This window comes from Podarcis melisellensis (genome assembly GCF_964234715.1).
Source record: "Podarcis melisellensis genome assembly, chromosome: 13".
Lineage (NCBI taxonomy): Eukaryota > Metazoa > Chordata > Lepidosauria > Squamata > Lacertidae > Podarcis > Podarcis melisellensis.
The window spans coordinates 16,973,987-16,995,454 of record NC_138545.1 but is presented as its reverse complement, the minus strand read 5'-3'; the positions used below and the strand labels follow the sequence as shown (position 1 = coordinate 16,995,454).

The 21,468-nt window shown below is 47.5% G+C and overlaps 1 protein-coding gene across 1 annotated transcript; it reads right to left on the bottom strand.

Moving 5' to 3' along the window:
• Nucleotides 1-1,965: 1,965 nt before the first annotated feature.
• On the bottom strand, nt 1,966-19,280 carry BICDL2 (BICD family like cargo adaptor 2). Its single transcript, XM_081885762.1, has 9 exons — nt 18,431-19,280; nt 13,716-13,931; nt 10,280-10,396; nt 9,243-9,389; nt 8,545-8,727; nt 6,480-6,656; nt 6,248-6,378; nt 3,839-3,959; nt 1,966-2,789 (listed from the first exon to the last, which is right to left on the bottom strand). Exons 1-9 carry the CDS (start codon nt 18,737-18,739, stop codon nt 2,616-2,618), a joined length of 1,575 nt encoding a protein of 524 aa, XP_081741888.1. The 5' UTR covers nt 18,740-19,280; the 3' UTR covers nt 1,966-2,615.
• Between the last annotated feature and the right edge of the window lie 2,188 nt (nt 19,281-21,468).

Genomic DNA, 21,468 nt, shown 5'->3' with positions numbered 1-21,468 from the left:
TCCTCCTCATAGCAACTGGCTCCACTACCCAATACAGAGGGTGCCCCCCATTTAGCAAAGCCCAAGCTCAGAGGAAGGCACGCCTTCAGAACCTCTCATTTTCAGTCATGTTCAGAATATACATTTAAAGAACATTACAATTATAGAAACAGAGAATTGTAGAGTTAGAAGACACCCCAGAGGGTCATTTAGTCCAACCCTCTGCAATGCAGGAATTTTTTGCCTAATGTGGGACTCGAACAGACGACCCTGAGATTAAGCTTGACTGACTGAGCTTTCCCCCAAAGAATCCTGGGTATTGTAGTTTGCCAGCCCACAGGCAGAACTATACTACCCAGCTCCCTTAACAAACTGAGATCCCAGGATTCCTTGGGGGATGCCGTGTGCTTTAAATGTATGGGATGGGTGTGGACTTGCTGTCAGTGCACAGGAAAGCATGGGAAGCTGCCCCCAAAACAGCAAACCAGGGTTTCGCAGGGAAGTAAAGTGCTAGTACAGTTAGAACCTTCAGAGGGGTCATCAAGTACCGCTAATCTCCCATGGCTCACAGTTTGTCAGCCATTTCTCCCCAGACTTCTAAGAAGTCAGCATAAATTCTTCCCCACTCACTACGGAGGGAAAGATGATTATTCTAGCCAGCCCCACAGCTTTTAAGTATGAAAGGGAGTAAAAGACCAGTGATTTATTTTATTTTTTTATAGGGAAATTTGGATGATGTTGACATTGCAGGTTTGCATCTGCAACATCCTCTAGAAAAATCCACTTAGCTGAATCATGGCTCTTGCTGGGCAAACTTGGAACATTTGCTGGAACACAGACAGGCCAGCTGGCATTGGAAGGCTAAAGGTATTTTTTTAAAAAAGAAGAGAGGTGCAAAATAAGCTAGTTTATTTATATGGCGAGTAATTCCACTGGCACTGGAAACTGCATCCAACCATGTGATTGTTTTTAGTCGGCCACTGTAGCCACCCAATCGGTGGTGGTAGCCTGTGGTAACTTTTATCACCAGTTGGATACAAGTGCCCTGATTTCAGATGAATCATTTTGTTAGGTACTTGGGGCCCTGACTGACGGGACCGGCTGATCTGAGGGTGTAACTTGGAACCCACAGTTGTTCCAAGCAGACTATTAAAATGCAAGGAAATATCTTGTCACCGCATTAGTCATATTAGTGCTCAAATTGGTCTATCATTAGAACTCAGATGGACAGCTCAGCGTGTCAGTCTCGCTGACGGAGAAATGCCATGAAACCTCCCTCCATTGCTGGAGACAGGAGGCCTCTGAATACCACGTCCTCAAGCAGGGAGAGTAGTAGTACTTGCACGCTTCCCACAGGAATCTGGCTGGCTGTCGGGAAAACAAAACATTGGGCAACAGGGGCCCTTGGCCTGATCCAGCAGAGCTCTCCCAAAGTTCTTAGGAACCCAACTCACGTGTTGCAATAGGAACAGAGTTGCACCGCTGGGCCAGCTCCCAGCATCACATCCTGCACCTCCTGCCTGCGCACCGAGCACATAAGTCTGTAAAACAGAGGCAGCTGACCTTTTTCTGGCTGAGGGCCACATTGCCCAAAGGCCAGCATTCCAGGGGCCACATGTCAAAGTGGGCATGCCCAAAGGGCAAAAGTGGGGTGTAGCAGAACCCCAAACTTCTTGCCATTATTAATTACCTTTTATTCCATTCCACCCCTTCCTTCTTATCAACTTAACTCTTACCAACTTTCTTTCTTACTCCCTTCCACCGCCAGCACCCCATATTCCTTATTCTCTTTCTCTCCCCTTCCTTCCTAATACAGTGGACGCTCGGGTTGCGAACGTGATCCGTGCGGGATGCACGCTCGCAACCCACGCTCACGTCTGCACATGTGCAGGTTGCGATTCGGTGCTTCTGCACATGCGCAAAGCGCAATTTAGAGCTTCTGCACATGCAGAGCTTCTGCACACAACCGCTGAAACCTGGAAGTAACCTGTTCCAGTACTTCTGGGTTTCGGCGGTCTGCAACACGAAAATACGCAACCTGAAGCAGCTGTACATAGGGCTTTCTGCCCTACTGCAATGGACATTCCAATCTCCCTGTCTTTCTCTCCCCTTTTCTCTCACCTGTAAAGCGCATCTCCAGTACAAAGGGACCCCCAACCCTACCCCTGACATCGTGGCCCCAGGCTAGCCATATGCATGTGATATCCACACATCGAGTGCGGATGCCTGTAAACAAAACTCCTGGGCCTGCCCCTGACATCATGTTCTGGGCTAACCCTGCCCACAAGATCCATGCAAGGAGTATGGACCCCTGTGTGTGTCTTGCATGCTGGTTCCTGTACACTCACAGATCTCCGTACTCAACGCTACTGGGACCGGCAGTGTGGCTCTGCTCCTATTACAACACGTGCGAGTATCCTCTGTGTGTATAGAGTGTGAACAGCGGATCAGGTATGAGCAACGTAATGGAACCAGAGAACAAATTCCTTTGGCCTGGAGTTAGTTGACAAGCTGCTAAGAGGCCCAGAAGCCATTTCAGGCCCGGCCACCTCAAGCCTTGGTCTCATCGGCAGCTGCCACTTCCGCCACCAAGGAGTTCTGGCGTTGATATTTCCCTCCACCACCTGTCCAGCTCCTCAGCTTTTCCGGAAGAGTGAGAAGAAGCCAGTGCCGTTGGGGATGCTGGTGCCTCGGCGATAGAAAGGAGGGTTCTTGCCTTCCGCCGGGCTTCTAGGCGACGAAGCGATGGGGTGGGTCTCTTCCTGGTGCTTCTGCAGCAGTTGCTGGTGAATGATATACTGAATATCATCCTGTGTGGCAGGAAAGAAAAGAAAAGAGGATGTAACCACAACAGCGCTCCTAAATTGTGAATTTGTCTATTCCTCTTTTAAAGCCATCCAAATTGGTGGCCTTCCTTCCATCATTCCACAGCTTCACTAGGCGCTGTGTGAAGAAATGCTTCCCTTTTTCCTGCCCTGAATCTCCCACTGTGCAGCCTCATCAGATGGCCTCAAGTTCTAACAAGGAAGAAAGACACCTCTCCTTTCTTCTAAGCTTAAAGAGCCCCATACGTTTTAACTTTTCCTCATAGGGGCAGCAGCTTCAGCCCCTCGGTTGCCCTTTTCCGGCTCTACAATATCCTTTTCGAGGCGAGGTGATCAGGTTTGTGAGCCTGATGACAGTAGAGGCTCTTCCTCTCTTTTAATTGATGTGAGCTGCTTTGGGAGACAATCGCCTGAAAAAATGGGACAAAGACCCCATAAACAAATAAATAAATACATTTTTGTGCTTGCTACCCTCTTCTTCTTATTCGTCATTTCCCAGCTGCTGCTGCTACTTCTCCTCCTCATCTTACCCTGTCATGGTCTTTTCCCCTTCCTTTCTTTTCGGTCCCTGTTCAGAACTGGAATGAATCCATAAAGCAAACTTGGAACAAATTGTGAATGCAGGGAGAGAACCAGAAATTCTCACGCTCATCCCATTTGTGTCACTGCGCAGATCTGGAATTTATTAAGCACGGCAGGAGCCAAAAAGCTGTTGTCTGACTTGCAGTTTGGGATTTAAAAAATGTTGCGTTTGCTACTATGAAGTTCCCTGGGCCCTTTTGGCTGCTTCCTTCGGCTTCCAGCATATAAACTGGAAGGACAATTGGTGCAGTTTAAAATGTTCTGGGTTAAATTTCATATATATATGTGTGTGTATGTATGTATGTATGTGTATATATATATATGTGTGTGTGTGTGTATGTATATGTATATGTGTGTGTGTGTGTGTGTGTGTGTGTGTGTGTGTGTGTATATATATATATATATATATATATATATATATATATATATATTCTGGTGTTTTTCTTACTCACTTGCCAAGCTTCCAGCTCCTGGGAAAGGGCCATCTTCTGGCGAATGACACGCAATAGCTGCTGGCTCATGGAATCCCGTTCCAGGGAGACTTTTGCCAGTTCCAACTCCATCTCGCCTTTCCTGATAAGACAGCAGATAGAGACATACACAAAAAGATAAATAAGGCTGCAAGCCTGACCACCTCTACTCATTGAATTCACTGGGTGCTTTCAGATGGTCTGTTTACTGATCATTCATTCTGATTTGGTTTGGGGGAGGTTAGACGATGTTGCATCACAGCAAGTGTTATCCCACAATTTCCAGCTCATTTTCCCTTCGCTTACCCTATTGCAAAAGCCCTGACATTTTCGGGAAGTGAGTTTGTTGTGCAAGCCCTTCCAATCACCTTGGAATTTCCCAGTTAAGTGATTGAATCCCACCCCAAAATAGTGACTGTCTGGAAATGCCCTTACTCCCAGGTAAGTGGGGTTAGGATCACAGCCTCGTACATTACAAGATCCTCCAGGTTGTCACTGTTTCATGGGAGGGATTCAAGCACATACCATACATCTGCCTAGCTAAAGTGGGTTAAAGGACCTCGCCACCCACAGCACAAGCAATCCAGTTTAAAATAAGAATTAAACTTTTTGCTGTTTGGAAAGTGACAGAGAAATGCACTGAGAAGTGTGGGATGAATGAATGATCAGCTAACAGGAAGATGTGTAAACATCCCACAAGCAAACCAGAAAGCACGTTCATTGTCGAATAATCACCTCATAAACAAATCAGGATAAATGCTCAATAAGGACTGGATATACTATCGAACCTCTGCGCAAGCTTTGTGCAAGCAAATCAGGATGAGGGCTCAGTAATTAAGGAACAGTTTTACATGCAGTTCCCAATTCAGCCTAAAGATGTCACAATTCCACGGTTTAAAAACTTCCCCCTTCCCTGTTGCCTGCAGAGGAGGTGGGGGTAATCCATGGAGCCCTTCATCAATGGCTGCCGGACTGGACTTTCCTGACTCTGCCGCCATTTACGATCAGCCCTTAAACTGGGCAGCTGTAAAGGAGTGTGCTTAGTGCTCCAAGGCAGATTCTCAAATTACACGAGGAATGGAGGGACCCTGCATAAACGGAATGAGTGTTCTAGGAGGTTCCCAGAAGCTCACAGGGGTTACAAGAGCAGACATAGAGGGTTTTCCTCTGAAGAAAGGGTTTCCTGGAGCTAGAACATTCGCTTTAAAACACTGCAGAAGAAAAATGCGTATAGCTGTGAACCGATTAAGATCATTTGAGTTAATTCCCTGCCTTTAAGGTTACTCATTAACCTGCGGGAGTAAACATTGCAGCCTCTCAAACAACAGTAGGTATTTTGAGGATATTTAACGAAGGCGGCAGGTTTACTCCGGGACCGAAACTGCTGCTTTTTGAGCATTCGCTCTGATTTGTTTGCAAGGAGGTTATGTGATGTTGTGTTGTTATCTTTCACACTTTGCACACTTTCGAGTGCAATTTCCCATCACTTCCTTTATCACCAAAAAATCCAAATTTATAGCGAAGCAGGTTTGCTGTGCAAGAGCACCAAATCAACAGCACCAGTCCGGAAACGCCCTGAATTACACTGACCAAAAAATAGGTGGAAGTGCTTGAAAGACTGAGCATCTTCCTTGTGTGCAGAAGGCAATATCTAATTCCTCTAGACAGAGGGCTTCTGACAGTCATAGTAGACCAAGGTTTCCCAAATTTGGGTCTCCAGCTGTTTTAGGACTACAATTCCTATCATCCCTGACCACTGGTCCTGCTAACTAGGGATGATGGGAGTTGTAGTCCAAAAACAGCTGGAGGCCCTGAAGTAGATGATACTGAACTAGATGAGCCTGTGGTCTGACTCAATAGAAAACAGCTTCCTATGCTACTTTGATTTATAGGGTAACTTGTCCGGTTTTCTTATTTTTTGTGACCATCCCTTTAAAGGTTTTTAGAAGAGAACTGAGTGTTTGGGAGAGACAATTTGACAGAAACTGGAGAGTAATTTGATCACTGATGAAGGAAGAAGCCATTATGAATAAGATGTTCTGTGGCTGGTACTGTGGTTCAAAAAAGCAGCAGAGATAAATATATATCTTACATATAATAAAAAGGTAAGGCTGTCATCACGTGGCAGTTCACGTGTCTGCCAACAGGTAGCACTGCGATCTGATGACAGACTTCTGAGAGTTGCCAGGCCCGTGATGGAGGGAGATGGAAGCAAGCAGGCATAAATGGAGGGAGGTGGTTTTGGCAAGATTTAAGAGATGGGGGAGATTGGCTAGTGGGGCAGGATGAGGGGCAAAGTGAGCAGGGGCACAGCGCCTAGTAGGCATGTATATGTGTGTGCCCATATATACATTTATACACACAGAGAGAATAAATATGCAATCAACTCACTTTATTATAGCCTCATCTCGATCTACTATGGCTAATTTCAGTACTTCGTCCCGGTTGCTCTCTTGGTACAGGCGCCTCTGGCTCTCGATCTCAGTCTTTAAATTGCAGAGTTCTACATACTGTAGTGTAATCTGAAAATGGGAAAATAAATTTTAAAAATGCTTTTTAGAAGGAAAATCACGCCACTCCACAAGGTAGCATCCTCTGGTGGGGAAAGCACAGCACACACTACCTGATCCTGAAGTTTCATGATCTCGGCTTCTTTCTGCCTCAGCAGATCCTGTTCCTGGTGACTCAAGGCTGACACCCGTTTGGCATAGTCAATTCCTTCCTCTTCCAGCCTCTTTGAGGGGTGTTTTGCTGCTGTGGGGGTATGACAGGAGCCATTGCAGGTGCCGTTGGCCATCAGCTAAAGCAGACAAAGAAATCCAAACACATACCCATAAACCAACGAGATCTCAATGACACTAAGACGCAGCTGACTCTAAGATGAGTCACAGCAGTTGCTTATTCAGGACAGTAAGTCTTCAAATGCCCAGAACATATTTTCATGGGAATTCTTCCTATAGCACAAACCTCCCATCTGTGTGACTCTGGACGTGTGACTTAAGGTTGCAAACCTATGCAGGTTTCACTGAGAGTAAGTCCCACTGGATTGTCCCACTGGATTACAGTGTAACTGAGCTTAATTGCAGCACTGCAAAACAGAAGCCATGTACATATTTAGAATTGAGAAATGTTTTTGAAGTGCATTGTGCAGCACAATTCTATACACGTCTATTCATTGAATTCAATCTCACTGAATTCAACAGGACTTACTCCCAGGTAAGTGTGCATAGGTTTGTACCCTTAAATCACTGGTGAACTGATTCATGAACACAACGCTTTTACACATTTAAAAATCCTTCTTCTTTTTTAGGTTTTTTGAATTTTTCCAGCCATGAGATAAACTTTACATATTGCTTGTATTCTTGTGTCATAGTGAGGAATGTCAGAGAATTCTGGCAGAAATGGGAGCAAAAATTGCCAATGTTTGCTCATTCATCCCATGTCCACAACAGAAATGAATTCAGTGAAGACCATTGGCTGTTGTTTTCAACCCACAAACTATATGCAATTGAAAACACCCCCCCCATGTGATGCATTTCCTTTGCCCTGAAAGGAATGGTGTGGAATAACGTAACAATAATGTAATCAATTATGTAAAATTCTGCCATAGCCAACAGCAAGATGAATAACCTGGGTTTTGTTGGAAGTCGAACTGCAATGAAAAAGAAACAGCGCTTACATCCCTACTTGTGGTAAGACATAAAGGTGTACTATAAATACTCTTCTCCAGCAGTGAGTGGGAGCAGCAAGCCATAATTATTGGCTTACCTCTATGTCCAAACCAGGGCGCAGGGGGGGGGGGGAGCTGGTTTCATGGTTTGTTTTGCTTGAAACAAACCACAGTCTGAAGCCAAAGTTTGTTCTTGGCTCAACAAACCACAACCCCTACAGGTTGGACATAAAGCTAAGCCAAGGATCACTGGCTAGAAGGGAGCTGTGAAGTGGGAAATTTGTTTAAGAACACAAAGAACAGCTCCGCTAGATCAGACCAAAGGCTCATTTAGTCCAAAATCCCAAGCTCACAGTAGCCATAAGCAGGACTTGAGCACAAGAGCCCTCTCTCTCCCCTCCTGCAGTTTCCAGAAACTAGTATTCAGAGGGATAGGGCTATACCCAGTTCTAGTCCTACTAGAACACAAGTTAATGAACATGGCTAACTTAGAGTCATCGGTTTTAATGGGTCTACTTTGAGGAGAACCAGCATTAGCTACAACTCTCGTTGTTTTTTAAAAAGATATTACGCAATGTAATTCTGTACACGTTCCACTGAGCCCATAAACCGTTTATTATCATGCTACGAAAACACAGCCTTCCTCCCCACTTATAAATCTAACAGCATCCTTAATTAAGCATTTTGGAGTGGAGGGGGAGGATATAATTTGCACTTAAATGTGAATTCCTCCTCGCACCCACTTAAAAAACAACAACTTGATCTGGATTGCAAGCATTATTCCCCCCAACTTAGTACAAAAAAAAGAAAAGATAGTATGCTTCAGTCTTTCCAAAAATACATATTTTTGAATTTGCGCTGTGTGGGAAAGACTGGTGGAGAATCAGGTGTGCCCAGCAGTGTACATTTCCCAAATTGGCACATGGAGAGCAATCTTCTTTAGGCATTGGAAACTTTGCCCGTGACACAAACAGGTGAACTTAGATTCCCCTCCACCACCGCTTCCTTCCTCCGGTACCTTAGGGGCCTTCCCGGGTGCTCCAGGAGCATCCTCCAAGCTACTTTCGATCTCAGACTGGATGGAAGTGACGGAAGTGTCCAAATCGTGCAGGCGGATCTCCTCCTTCATCTCCTTGACCTGATGCTGGAGGCGACGGTTGGAGGCCCGGAGCTCCTCAGCTTCCACTTCAACCTGCTGCATCTTGGGAGGAGAAACAGGATGTGGGTACGGAGGAACACGAAAACAACGTGTCTCTGTGAGGGGCACCTACCAGTGAGTCCTTCCCTTCCTCATTCTCTGCACTAACCACGAAAACGCCTTCCTCATTCTCTTACACACAAGCCACGTGTCCCTCATCTTTGCTTTCAGTTGACTGTCCCCCGCCTCAAGGGTGAGGGAATTTCCCCAGCCTGAGAGCCGCCTTTCCTTTTTAGGCAATCTCCTGAGGGCCACAGGCCAGTGGAGGACGAGGGGCCTGGAGCAAAAGTCGGTGGGGCAATGAATGTCTACGTTAACCTTTGTGCACTAGGATTTTTTCGGCTCACGCTCACACGTCTCTCTCTAGCCTCCATCCAGACAAGTGAGAGGCATTACCAGGGCAAGCAGAGGGTGGAAACCATCAGGGTGTGGTTGGAGGAGAGTTCCATGGGCCACCCCTGCCCCACATCTCCCATTTTCACCCTTGAGCCTCAATGAGCCCCTTGCTTAGTAGTTACCCGCAGCTCCTTCTCTCGGCTCTCATTACGGAGGAGGAGGAGGTTGTTGTGCAGTGTGTCTACCAGCGCCTGGATCGATTCATTCTCCTCCCGCAGCTGATGGGTCTGCTTCTCCAGATCTCGCTTCCGCTCTTGTAACATAAGGTTCTAGGGAAAAGGACATGGAACGTGCATGAAAGCAAATAAATGGTCAGAGCTACGCCCCAGATCTTCATTCCCAGATCCACCAAGTGGTTGTGGTTCAGAGCTAGCACCTCCCATGTCCTATTCTGTTGGGCTAGGTAAGCAGGGCATTTTCCTGCCAAAGAAGGGATATAAAAATAAAAGATTTGTGGAGCTGGGAAGGACCACAAGAGTCATCTAGTCTAGCCCCCTGCAATGAGGGAATCTTTCACCCAACGAGGGGCTCGAACCCGCAGCTCTGGGATTAAGGGTTTCATGTTTTACCGACTGAGCTATCTATCCATCCCATTCCCTATCCTTAGAAAAAAACACATAATAACAGCAAATCATATAAATGCCCCCCCTTAATGGCACACAAAATGGCCCACATCTCAAGGCAGCCATTTTGCTATCCTAATGGCAGGGTGAGGTTGGGTGGCAGCATGTAACTCCACAGCAAGGGGTTGCCTCCAACATTAATGGTACGCTGAGCAGATCCATTGAAACAAGTGGAGGTAACTGCCCATTAGTTTCAATGGGTCAATAGTTGGATGCCACCCGCTTTCATTGAGTGTATGCAGAACGTCCTTTTGCTCAGGTGACCCAGGTAGCCACAAGCAGCCACAGCTAGCCCCCTGCACAACTAGGACTCAGGTGTGGGAAATTGAGGAGGGCTTCTGTGAACAACAAGGCCCAGCATCACTTCAAAAACTAAGGACTGGGAATTTGGTCACCATTGTCTTATTCCATGGTAAAGCCACAAGTCAGCTTCAGAGACAGCTTCTTGAAGAGGGCTAGAGGGGAAAACATAGTATTTCCCTGTTCCCCAGTGCCTTCCTTGCCCCATCTGCCAGTTTGAAGATCTCCTGTCTTACCTCTGCCTGCAGGCTTTGTGCCCGGGCCGCATGTTCAGCGCTGCTAAGGGACAAGGTCCGATGCTCCCCGCGTAACAAGCCCAGTTCTTCCTGCAGCCGCTGCTCCAGGTGTGTGATCTGTGGAGTGGTTGACAGGTGTTAGGTTTTGGTTTGGCAAAAAACTGACACTTCAACCTGTTTTTCGGCACTAGACCTCAGTCCTCGGCTGTGATGAAGTAGAATCTGCATCTGAGCCTATGTATGGCGCACATTCACCTTCACCACCAAATATTCAGTCTGAGTGGTATGTATACAGTGACATGAGAGAAGAGAATGCCACTGAACATATGCAGAGTGCCTTCCCTTCGGGCTAAGAGCTCTTTTTCCTCTGGTATGAAGTTTGCAGCAAAGCCCCACACCTCTGTGACCTGTGCACTATATTCTCCTCTGCCCAGGTTCCCCTAAGCGTGCTGAGGATGAGAGACCTGAAGTTTAAAGGAAAACACATCCTTGAAGTTGTAGAAATGTATTTTATTAGAATGAAGTTTTCTTGTATTTTGCAAGCTGCCTTAGATACCAATAATGGCAAAAACCATACCCCACAAGTGTCCTGGGGAAAACTGAGACATCCCTTTTTTTATTGTGCGCTGCTCCAAAATGCATGATTCTGGTTGCAGTGCCCCCCAAAAGCACCTTTTAAAGGGGGAAACTGTGGCCCGAAATCATGTGAGATCACAGCAACCAAAATGGCAGCTGTGCTCTCATGATAAAAAACGGAAGATGGTGTCCAGGAAGATGGAGTCAGGGATTTTGGCTTCAAAGTGTTGGAGGGTATGAGAAACGTAGCCTATACCTCTAAAAACAAAGAAGAGCTACCAGATTTGGTGATGATGTTTCCTGGGAGCCAGTTTCCAGAACAATGTAGGCTGCTTTCCTAACTCTACACACCTGGGAATAAGCCTCGGTTGCATTCAATTGGACTAACTTCTGATCAGACATAGTTAGTATTGTGCTATTAATTGTTTGTTTCACACAACAGGAAATAGAACGCCAGAAGCTGCCTCACGCTGAGTCAGACCAGTGGTCAATCCAGATTAGTCCTGTCTGCATCAGACATTAGGCTGGTGTGAAAGAGTTCAGTTGGTCCCTGAAGTACCCTGGACCCAAGTTGTTCAGGGTTTTGTAAATTAATACAACTTGGCTCAATAGTAAATTAACTGGGGGTTGGGGGTGTGGTGTTTTGATGCCAATTAAGTCATGTGGACCATGGGGGAAAAATAGCCCTGCATACCTGAGGTACAGACACCCCACCACAAACACCTGTCTGTAGGTGCCCTAACTGGTTCTGCAAGTTCCAGGAACCATCAAAGTCAAGAGAGTGACCAATCCAGAGCCCATAAGGGAACATCCTTTTAGGGGACTGTCCCAGTGACTTTTAAAAAGTCTAATCTGGATTCATTATTATGCACGTATCCGACTTTTGCAGCAAATGGAACACTTTGTAAGGTTTGTCTAATTTATTTGACCTCATTAGCAGCTCCTCCCCGCAGTTAGTTTCCTACATTCCTGGAAACCTGCCAGTCTGGGTGATGATGCTATGGCACTGTGATCTCAGCCCACATGGCTTGTTTGACTCAATGAATTCCTTGTTCTATTTTCGGAGTTCAAGCATGGCGTGCGCCTCTGTCCCTCCTTCCGTGGCGCTGGTGAGCCAGTATTTGCATGGAAGCAGGAAGCTGCCTTGTATTCTCACCCCCTCCGAAACAATAACAAAAGAACCCCTCTCTGCTCACAGAACATCAGCAATAGCAGGAAGCGTACAACGCTAAGACAGACCACTTCTTCCTCGCAGACTAGATCTCTGCAGGAAGGGGGTCACTGTTTTGCAGAAGTGTCCAAACTGCACCACACACAAACACCTGCCTGCATGCTGAGATTGTGCAGCTCCCGGTAAGGCTGTGACACATGCTTTTTTCTGAATGTACACAAGATGGCAAACCAGCCTCCTGTCTGCCCCAGCTTTTCACAGGACCACCACCCCACACACCCAAACATATTCCAGGCCCCCACAATTATTTGGCTTCAATCCCCACTAGTAATTTGCATACAAGACCACGCCCACACAAACTGCAGCCATAAATCTTGACTGGTGACCATGTTCCCAAGCTTTTATCAGTGGCATGTTGGGTGAAGCATTCAACGTAACTGCCAAATTAGCGTCTTCTAACCCAGTGCCCTGCAGGTGTCTTGAACAATGGCTCCCATGGAAGTCCTGCTCCAAAACATCCAGAAGGCACCAGGTTGGCTAAGGTATGCTGTGCAATGTCAGACCCTCCAAGTGTCCCAATTTTCCAGGGGCAGCCCCGGATTTACAGAAGCCGCCCCAGTTTCTGATTTGATCCCAGAATGTCCTGCTTTTCCTTAGGTAAAGGTAAAGGGACCCCTGACCATTAGGTCCAGTCATGGCCGACTCTGGGATTGCGGCGCTCATCTCGCTTTATTGGCCGAGGGAGCCAGCATACAACTTCCGGGTCATGTGGCCAGCATGACTAAGCCGCTTCTGGCGAACCGGAACAGCACACAGAAACACCGTTTACCTTCCCGCTAGAGCGGTACCTATTTATCTACTTGCACTTTGATGTGCTTTCGAACTGCTAGGTTGGCAGGAGCAGGGACCAAGCAATGGGAGCTCACCCCATCTCGAGGAGGACATCCCTATTTTCTTTGGATTAATGTATTAATGTTGGAGGGTATGGAGTTATGCGACCCCCAGGCCAAGGAGATAAGTAACTAGAAAACCTTTAGAAGACACCTGAAAGCAGCCTTGTATAAGGACGTTTTTTCCCTAATGTTTAACTATGTTTTTATATATGTTGGAAGCCACCCAGAGTGACTGGGGCAACACAGGAGGAGGAGGAGGAGGAGGAGGAGGAGGAGGAGGAGGAGGAGGAGGAGGAGGAGGAGGAGGAAGAGGAGTTTGGATTTGTTATTCCGCTTTATCACTACCCGAAGGAGTCTCAAAGCGGCTAACAATCTCCTTTCCCTTCCTCCCCCAAAACAAACACTCTGTGAGGTGAGTGAGGCTGAGAGACTTCAGAGAAGTGTGACTAGCCCAAGGTCACCCAGGAGTTGCATGTGGAGGTCAGATGGGTGGGGTTTAAATAATAAAATTATTATTAGTAGTAGTATGGAATAGGATATCCCTATTTTCATCGGAGAAATGTTGCAGGGTATGCTATGTGAATTCAACAGACACAGCACTTCCCAGCATGAGGAAGCAGTTGACGAGAGCTACACCTGCGGAATTTCCGCCTGTCACACAAATGTTAAAAAGCACAGGTTTCCCTTAGGTAAGGAAAAGGGGAAGTACCAGCCGACTTCCCAGCCGATCCCTCTTGCCTCTCTTCCCCTCACAGACTTGAGGAATCTCTGTGAGCTGCGTCTCCTTTCCCCTTACCTGACTGAGCTGCTCCACCAGGCGCTGGTTCTGCTCCGAGAGGTCCAGGACGGCCTGCGAACTCTCCCGGCTAGTATCCTGCTGTTCCATGCGCTTCTGCCCCAGCTGGGCGCGGACTGTGGCCAGGTCAGTCTCCAGCTCCGCCACGCGAGTCTCAAATTCAGCACTTCTGGATTCAAGGTGCAGGCGGAGTTCGTGCTTCTCTTGCTCCAGTCGCTGGGAGAGGCCAGAGAAAAGAGTCAGGGCCAAATATAACAGGGAGCTGTGAATTCATTATTGAGTGCAAACATTTCTAAAATGCCTTTCATGCAAGGGCCCCAGGGCAGCGTCCAAAAAGCAGGGATAAAATTATTCATATGCAATAAAAACACAGTGGCCACAGCTAAATTGTACGTTTAAAGCAGTATCACACCACTTTAAACAGTCACGGCTTCCTCCAAAGGATCCTGGGAATTGTAGTTTGTTAAGGATGCTGAGAGTTTTTTGGGGGAACCCCTATTCTCCTCACAGAGCTACAATTCCCAGAGTGGTTTCACAACCAATCCTTCTTCAGGTCACATGTAAAATTCAGGTGAATTTTCATTTGATTTTTTTTTTTTTTTTATGTAGACATGAGAAGAACTGAATTTAAGATTGTGGCAGGGATGAGAAATGGAAAGAACTTGAAACAGACAGGTTCCTCCACCCTTCTTGACTCGATGCCAACTGATGCTATCTTTGGTGAGAAAGCCAAGTTTTGAAAGATACCAGAGAAGCCTCACTTCTGCTCTTGTGGTAACCATCAACTGAAAACCTCCCTTGCTCCACCGGTCATGGAAGGAGAGGGGGGAATCTCTCCCAAGCAAACTGAAGAACTAAAAATACTGATTTACCTTTACAACATTTTTAATTGCTAGCAGTAACATTGACGTAACTCATAAAGTTGGCTATATTTCTCCTGGCTTTAGCAATATATTTAACTGAGGCTTTATTTGCTTGCCATCACATTATATGTGGTGATATAGAAATTTAGTGTGTTCTACTTTTAGTGGGGTGATTGGCCAATATAAAGCCAATACTTTGGAGAGTCACGAGGTTCTTTCTTGTTCCATATGCTTTTTTTTGCATGAAAAGGCTAAGGAAAGTTACCCAGGACTTTAGCTGAAGTCACTATCCAGAGGACACTCAGCTTTACTTTGCTTTTCCTTCTGCTAATCCCAGGGAAGCTCTTGAACTGGTGTCTGGAGGTGGTTTTGGGGTCCCACAGACCCCTTCAGTGCAGGACTTTTTGGAAAGCTCTGAAGATACTTCTTTTTCTTTGGCCTTCTCACAGAGTGTACTTGTTGGATTGATAGGCATATCTTGTTACTGGGTTTAACATTTTGGGGCCGATTGTTGCTTCATACTTTATCGCTGGTTTTATTTATAAAATACATTGTGCTATACCGTACTCTGTTTTTATCTTGTCAGCCTCCTCAAGAGGACTTGGGCCCTTAAAGGTAGTCTAAAGATATCTATATGGGTTTGTGGGTCCAGAACTCCCCAAAATTCCTGGACCCAACAAGTGTTAAAAGCTGAACCGGGCTAGTTTCACCCTCAGGTAATCGCCTGGGAGAGGAGCCATTAAGAAAACAAATGAAAGGCGATGAGCCGTTAAGAAAGCAAAGAGAGGGTGGGGCCCCTCCTTCAGCTCTTGAGATAGTTGGAAGGACAAAAGCCAGAGTTTTGAGGGTTGGCTGTGTTGTGACCTAGGGGGAAAAGGTTGTAGGTTGGAAAAAGCAGAGCGAGAACATGCTGTTTGATTTCTGCTTGAATCCAAGGCCATGGCAGTAACAAGACCCTTTTGGGGTGTTGATGCTGTGGGCCCCTCCATTGTAGGCTCAGGTTCTATATATGCGGAAATAAACCACATATCATAAAAACACCACAGTCTCCGCTGTGCCTCATTCCCAAATGAAACACAAACCCTGGATAAGTGCACGGAACCCCTGGAATGTGGCTTGGAGATGGGGGCGGCCTGCAACAATATTTTAAATTACATAACAGCAACTATATGCTGTATTGTAAGGTAAAGGTAAAGGGACCCCTGACCATTAGGTCCAGTCATGACTGACTCTGGGGTTGCGGTGCTCATCTCACTTTATTGGCCGAGGGAGCCAGCGTACAGCTTCCGGGTCATGTGGCCAGCATGACTAAGCCGTTTATGGCAAACCGAAGCAGCACACAGAAATGCCGTTTACCTTCCCGCCAAAGCGGTACCTATTTATCTACTTGCACTTGCTTTCAAACTGCTAGGTTGGCAGGAGCGCTGTATTGTAGCTAATGGCTAAAATATAAATCTGGATTAGAAATTCCAGAAGTAGTAGAAGAAGAAGAAGAAATTTGTGATGCATTGTATGCCGTGATGGCTGAACAATAAAAATGAACTGGAAGCCCCCCTTCCATGCAAAACCGCCTCTCCACCACCAGCCAAGATGTGAGTCACAAATAGTGTCCCTTAGAAGGGACCAACAACTGCTTGCAGCCACTACTGGTAGACCATCTAGCTCTGCATTTACCTAGGTGGATATTGATTGAGACAGTGTGCAGGCCCCCTCCAATGATTTCAAGTACCTTTTTAAAACTCCTGGTTCTGGTGGTAACTATTCTTCTCCAACTTATTTGCTTCTGTAACATCCACATGCAAATAAGATTGTATGCCACCACTGCCACCCCGGAGCTGCTTATTATGAAGGAAAGTATAACTATTATTTCATCTCTTGCATATTGTCTACCTGACGATTCAAATCCTTAACTGCATTTCCCTCAGTATCCAAAGGCTATTCATATAAGACATAAGGACGCCTACAGTCATATGCATGAACAGATGACACAGTAAAGTCTTAAGAAAAGAGTGTTGCCTAGGCTCACGGCTTCCTGGAATCCACACCCCTCTGACCTCAAACCTCAGACCCTAATCCTTGATGCAAAAGGCAGTTAGTCAAGGTAACTAAATGGAGCTTCAGTGTTCAGGTGCAGTCTACCTCTGGGCACCAGGCACTAGGGGAAGGCACCTGCATAGCTTGCTTGAGGGAACCCAGAGACCTCTTGCAGATTGATACTGTAAACAGAACAGTCTGGTCTGATCCAGAAAGCCAATCTACAAGCCCTGTGCGTAAACTCCCCTCCTGGAGCAAGCCAGTCCTGCTTGAGAAAGTGCCCCCAGTGACAGGTGCCTACACCCAAAAAAGGGAAAGCTTTTCCATTTGGACACACCTTGGATTCCGCTGCGGATATGGATGGCAACTCGTATTAATGACAGGGTCGTGTTAACAAGTTGGGACAATTTCTGGCTTCGCTTTTCAGCCCAATTGCCCAATTTCAACCCTGGGCCTCCACCCTTGAGGCAAAAATAAAAAATAATATATGCAAGTGGCTGGCATCCTTCCACCCAGTTTCTGTAAGCTACACAGAAATATATGAGCCTCGGGAGGGTACAGCTGGTGGGTGAGGTTCTTTGTGGGTGATTCATGTTGGGCGCTTTCTATTCCTCCTCCTCCTCTTCAGTTCCATTTGGTCACTCTCTGTTCTTCCTTCCCTCTAGCTGGCTAATTATACCCACTCTGTCACCACAAACTCCACCTCGCCTCCTCAGTGCCCTCCTGCTCTGTGCCAGACTGGTTCGACTAGCTGCCACAAGTATCATGCCCAGAGGTTGCCTGTGCCAACTTCACCCTAGGCCAGGACCTTGGGGATTACTTGAGAGGCGAAACGGGTTTAGAGCGAGGTGGATGAAACTGAACTCTGGAATTTCTCAGCAATCCGGAGAACGGAAGGATCTCTGGCAGAGAAGGTCTCAGGTTCAGTCCCTGGCAGGTAGGAATGGGAAGACTGAAACTTTGGAGAGCTGCTGCCAGTCAGTGTGTGCAACACAGAACTACATGCTGCCATGGCCCAACCTGGTACAAGTCCGCTTCCTCTGTCCCTAGGGTTCACATGTTACAAAAGAGCTTCTATGTAATAAACAGCATGCTGTTGCAGGTTCACACAACAGCAGTCCCCACATGCATGTAGGATTGTCCCCATGCTCTAGAGGAGATATGTGAGATTTCCTACACGGGCCAGCAGTGTGTGATGTGTAAAGCAAGGGAGTCAGGAAACCCAGAGTTTGGGTTTCGAGGGATGTTATAACAGCAGCAGTGTTGCTTTGGAAAGAGGACAGGACACCCACAGAAAAAATGAAAGCCAGAACTACAGTGGTACCTCAGGTTAAGTACTTAATTCGTTCCGCAGGTCTGTTCTTAACCTGAAACTGTTCTTAACCTGAAGCACCACTTTAGCTAATGGGGCCTCCTGCTGCTGTTGCGCTGCCGGAGCCCGATTTCTGTTTTTATCCTGAAGCAAAGTTCTTAACCTGAAGCACTATTTCTGGGTTAGTGGAGTCTGTAACCTGAAGCGTATGTAGCCTGAAGCATATGTAACCCGAGGTACCACTGTACTTTGGGCAGAGAGCTGCTGGAGTTCAACAGCTGCCAGGTGTCGCCACCTCAGGTGCCACTATTCCTTCTAGAGAACTCGCAGTGACATAAAGAGCGGCAATCCCATTTTATCCTTACAAGAACCCTGCAAGGTAGGCTAAGTTGAGTGAAAGAGAGAGGCCCAAGGCCACACAGGAAGGTTTCTGACCGAGAAGGGACTCCCCGGCCCAGGCCTGACATTCTCCCCGCCAAACCTCAACCTCCGCTGTGCCCCCTTACCTCTTTGGTCTCCATGTGCTCCTTGGCCAGTTCCTCAAAGCGCCTTTCCAGCTCCTCATTGCGCTCCAGGAGCATCTTCCCCAGCTCAGCTGCCAGCAGCAGGTCCTGCTCCTTCCTCTGCAGCAGCACCCCCAAGTCTGCCTCTTCGGGGTCCCCGTCCCCAGCAGCCACATCGCTCCCAAAAGTCTGTTGCCGCTCGCCCCCAAAGGGATAGAACTCGCCCCCCAGGGCAGGTGGGGTCAGAGGGAAAGGGGTCCGGAGGGCAGCCTCCTCCTCAGGGAACATGGAGGGAGCTGTGGTGGTTGCCATGGAGTGGGGCTGGGGAGAAAGAGGAGGGAAAGGGGGGCACGATCCAGAGGGTTAGAGTGGGGAGAAGTGGGGAGCCAGGATGCCAACCTTCGCTGGCAGGGCTGTGGCTTCGAGGAAGGGGAGAAAGGCAGTCAGCAACCAGGGCACCAGGGCCCAGTTTCTCCCATGAGAGAAGATGCCTTCTGAGGAAGGGGGAGAAGCAGGTAGGTCGTTTCCTCCAGGTATCCAGGTGTGAAGAGGCAACCTGAACTGCTCCTGAGGGAAGGGAAGAAGCAACAAGCTTGCCCTGGGTTCTCCGCTTCTTCTTCTTCTCCTCCTTCCTTCGACTCCCGGTTGGGTTTCGCTGTTTATTTCCCGATTCCTGCCTCCACCCTCCCAGAGGTTGTGACAGGTGAGGTTTTCCACTCGGCTGGCTCCTCCTCCTCTCATTCACGCCCTCACCTGTCGCTCCTGTTCCCTCCTCCTCCTCCGCTCTGGGAAATTTCCAACTACTCAGTGACTTGAGCTTACAGGGCCAGCAGGGACCTGGTCCAGGAATCCTCCTGCCTCCCTTACAAACCCTTCCCAGTCAGATACAAAGAAGAGAAAGCCTCAGTGTCTTTATATAGCCTGTTTCCTAAGTGATCACCCACCATCACAAATGAACGTTACGAAGTTAGCTTGCTCTGAATCAGATTATTGGATTGTCTCACTATTCTGCTTTGTGGCTGTTAGAGCACCTGCTTGGCATGCAGAAGGTTCCCGGTTCAATCCTTGGCATCTCCAGGTGGGGCTGAGAGAAAACCCTCTCTGAAATCCCGGGGGACTGTGATCCTTACAGCAGCCCTGCAAGGGAGAGCAGCATTACTAGTTTTATGCTCCAGGCTGGAGGCTGAGGATGAGAGAATTTAAGCGAATGCTTCAGGGCACCTGTATATTTACAGCAAAACTAGGATTTGAACTCTGAGGCTAAAGGGCTTGTGAGGTTGACCAGTGGTGTAGCGTGTGCAGGGGGGCCCGGCCGCACCGGGCGCAACATCTGGGGGTTAGGGTTAGGGGGCGCAAATCCACAGGTTAGGGGGCGCAAATCCACGGGTTAGGGGGCGCAAATCCATGAGTTAGGGGGCACAAATTACTTGCCTTGCCCCGGGTGCTGACAACCCACGCTACGCCACTGAGGTTGACTGCTTTGGCTCTCAAAACAAGCCAGCTTTATTGTCTTCTGTATAAACCCAGCAATCCCAGCTTCAAATTTTCCCTTTCCCAAAAAATCCATCCCTATTTAATATACAATAATAATAATAAAGCAGGTTGAAAAAAATAAATAAATGCATAGCCTTGGAATAGTTTTTTCCTGAGTGAAAAAATAAAGTGGGCAAAATCTCTCTCTCACACACACACGGGTGATCAGCCAGGCTGAAGGGGAAGAGTTCCATTGTTCATAACTAAATATGTTTTAAAAGAAGAGGGAAATAAAAAACACCTGTGACACTTGGGCAGCTACACCTGTCTCCTCATTCCAGCAATCTCAGGGAATACTTTATCTTGTGAACTGCTCTGAGGTCTTTTGATGAAGGGATAAATATAATAAATAAATAAAAATATACAGGGTGGGAAAATACGGTTGCATTTTCCCAGATAAGATACAAAAACATGGTTGCTTGAGTGCTGCGACAATGTGATGCCGCTAGAACAGAAGCTCAGTCATCAGGGACGAGGAACAGACCTTCAGCAGCAAAAAGCAGACAAATGCTATATATTTAATTCAGCCAAGAACTGCACAGAAATCTCTGCAGAACCCCGGAGCCTAGGAGCATCTCCCTCAGGTTTCAGACCACATGCCATTCTTCCTCTGGAGCAGGTTTGGGGAAGAACCTATGGCCCCCCAGATTGTGACTGAACCACAACTCCCATCAACCCCAGCAAGCGTGGCCAATAGCCATGAAGCATGGGAGTCGTAGTCACTGATGTGGTCCAAAGGAAAGGAGAGCAACACGTTTGACTGCAGGAGTTGCCAGAAGGAGGCATATAAGGTGCCATTCAACCATCCTAGGGACTCCACTCCTGATTTGTATAGTAGAGCTTACTCCATAGCCGTTTCTTCTCCCAAAGATATCCTGCAAGGCAGCAGAGGTGTAGGATTAGAGTTTTCCTTCTACAAGATGGGCTACTTTCCCAGGCTGGTGAGCTCAATCTGCCCCTTATTTCCCTCTACAGCATGTGTAGAAACCACCTTCTTCGCTGTTAGACCCACTATCCGCCCGATCCACTGGAGCCGGTCTTTGAGTGCAGGGGAAATCCCTAACTTGAGACCCATCGGCCACCCTCACCTGGTTTAGCCGGCCGGTCGAAACTGTTTCCAGGGTGTGGCCACTGTCGCATGCCGACAGCTTGGAGGAGCCACAGGTGAGAGAGCTGAGTGCAGGGTGGGGACCAAAGGTGGACAAACCACCCCAGAAGGAGCACAATGCATCCCCCACCAGAGATACTACCCCTCCCCTATCACCCCATGCACCCTGCAGCTTAAATACCACCAACGAAGGACAGCCCACCAGCTCCCTAGCCAATCTGTTCCACTGCCCAACAGGGATTAACTGCTAGGAAGTTTCTCCTGGTGTTTAGCAAAAACCTGCTTCCCTGCGATTTCCACCAAAATTGGTTCTGCCTTCTGCAGCAGCAAAGCACCAGCCTTCCCGCTTCTTCCGCACGACAGCTCTTCAGGTATTTCAATATGGCGATAATGTTTCCCC

What these genes read in the sequence shown, in the direction of transcription:
- BICDL2 (XM_081885762.1), bottom strand. Translation starts at nt 18,739, where the DNA reads ATGGCAACCACCACAGCTCCCTCCATGTTCCCTGAGGAGGAGGCTGCC. An exon ending in CACAAAGCCTGCAGGCAGAG is followed by an intron (nt 9,390 to 10,279) that starts GTAAGACAGGAG and finishes CCTTTTCCCTAG; the next exon opens with AACCTTATGTTACAAGAGCG. An exon ending in CACCCGGGAAGGCCCCTAAG is followed by an intron (nt 6,657 to 8,544) that starts GTACCGGAGGAA and finishes TGTCTGCTTTAG; the next exon opens with CTGATGGCCAACGGCACCTG.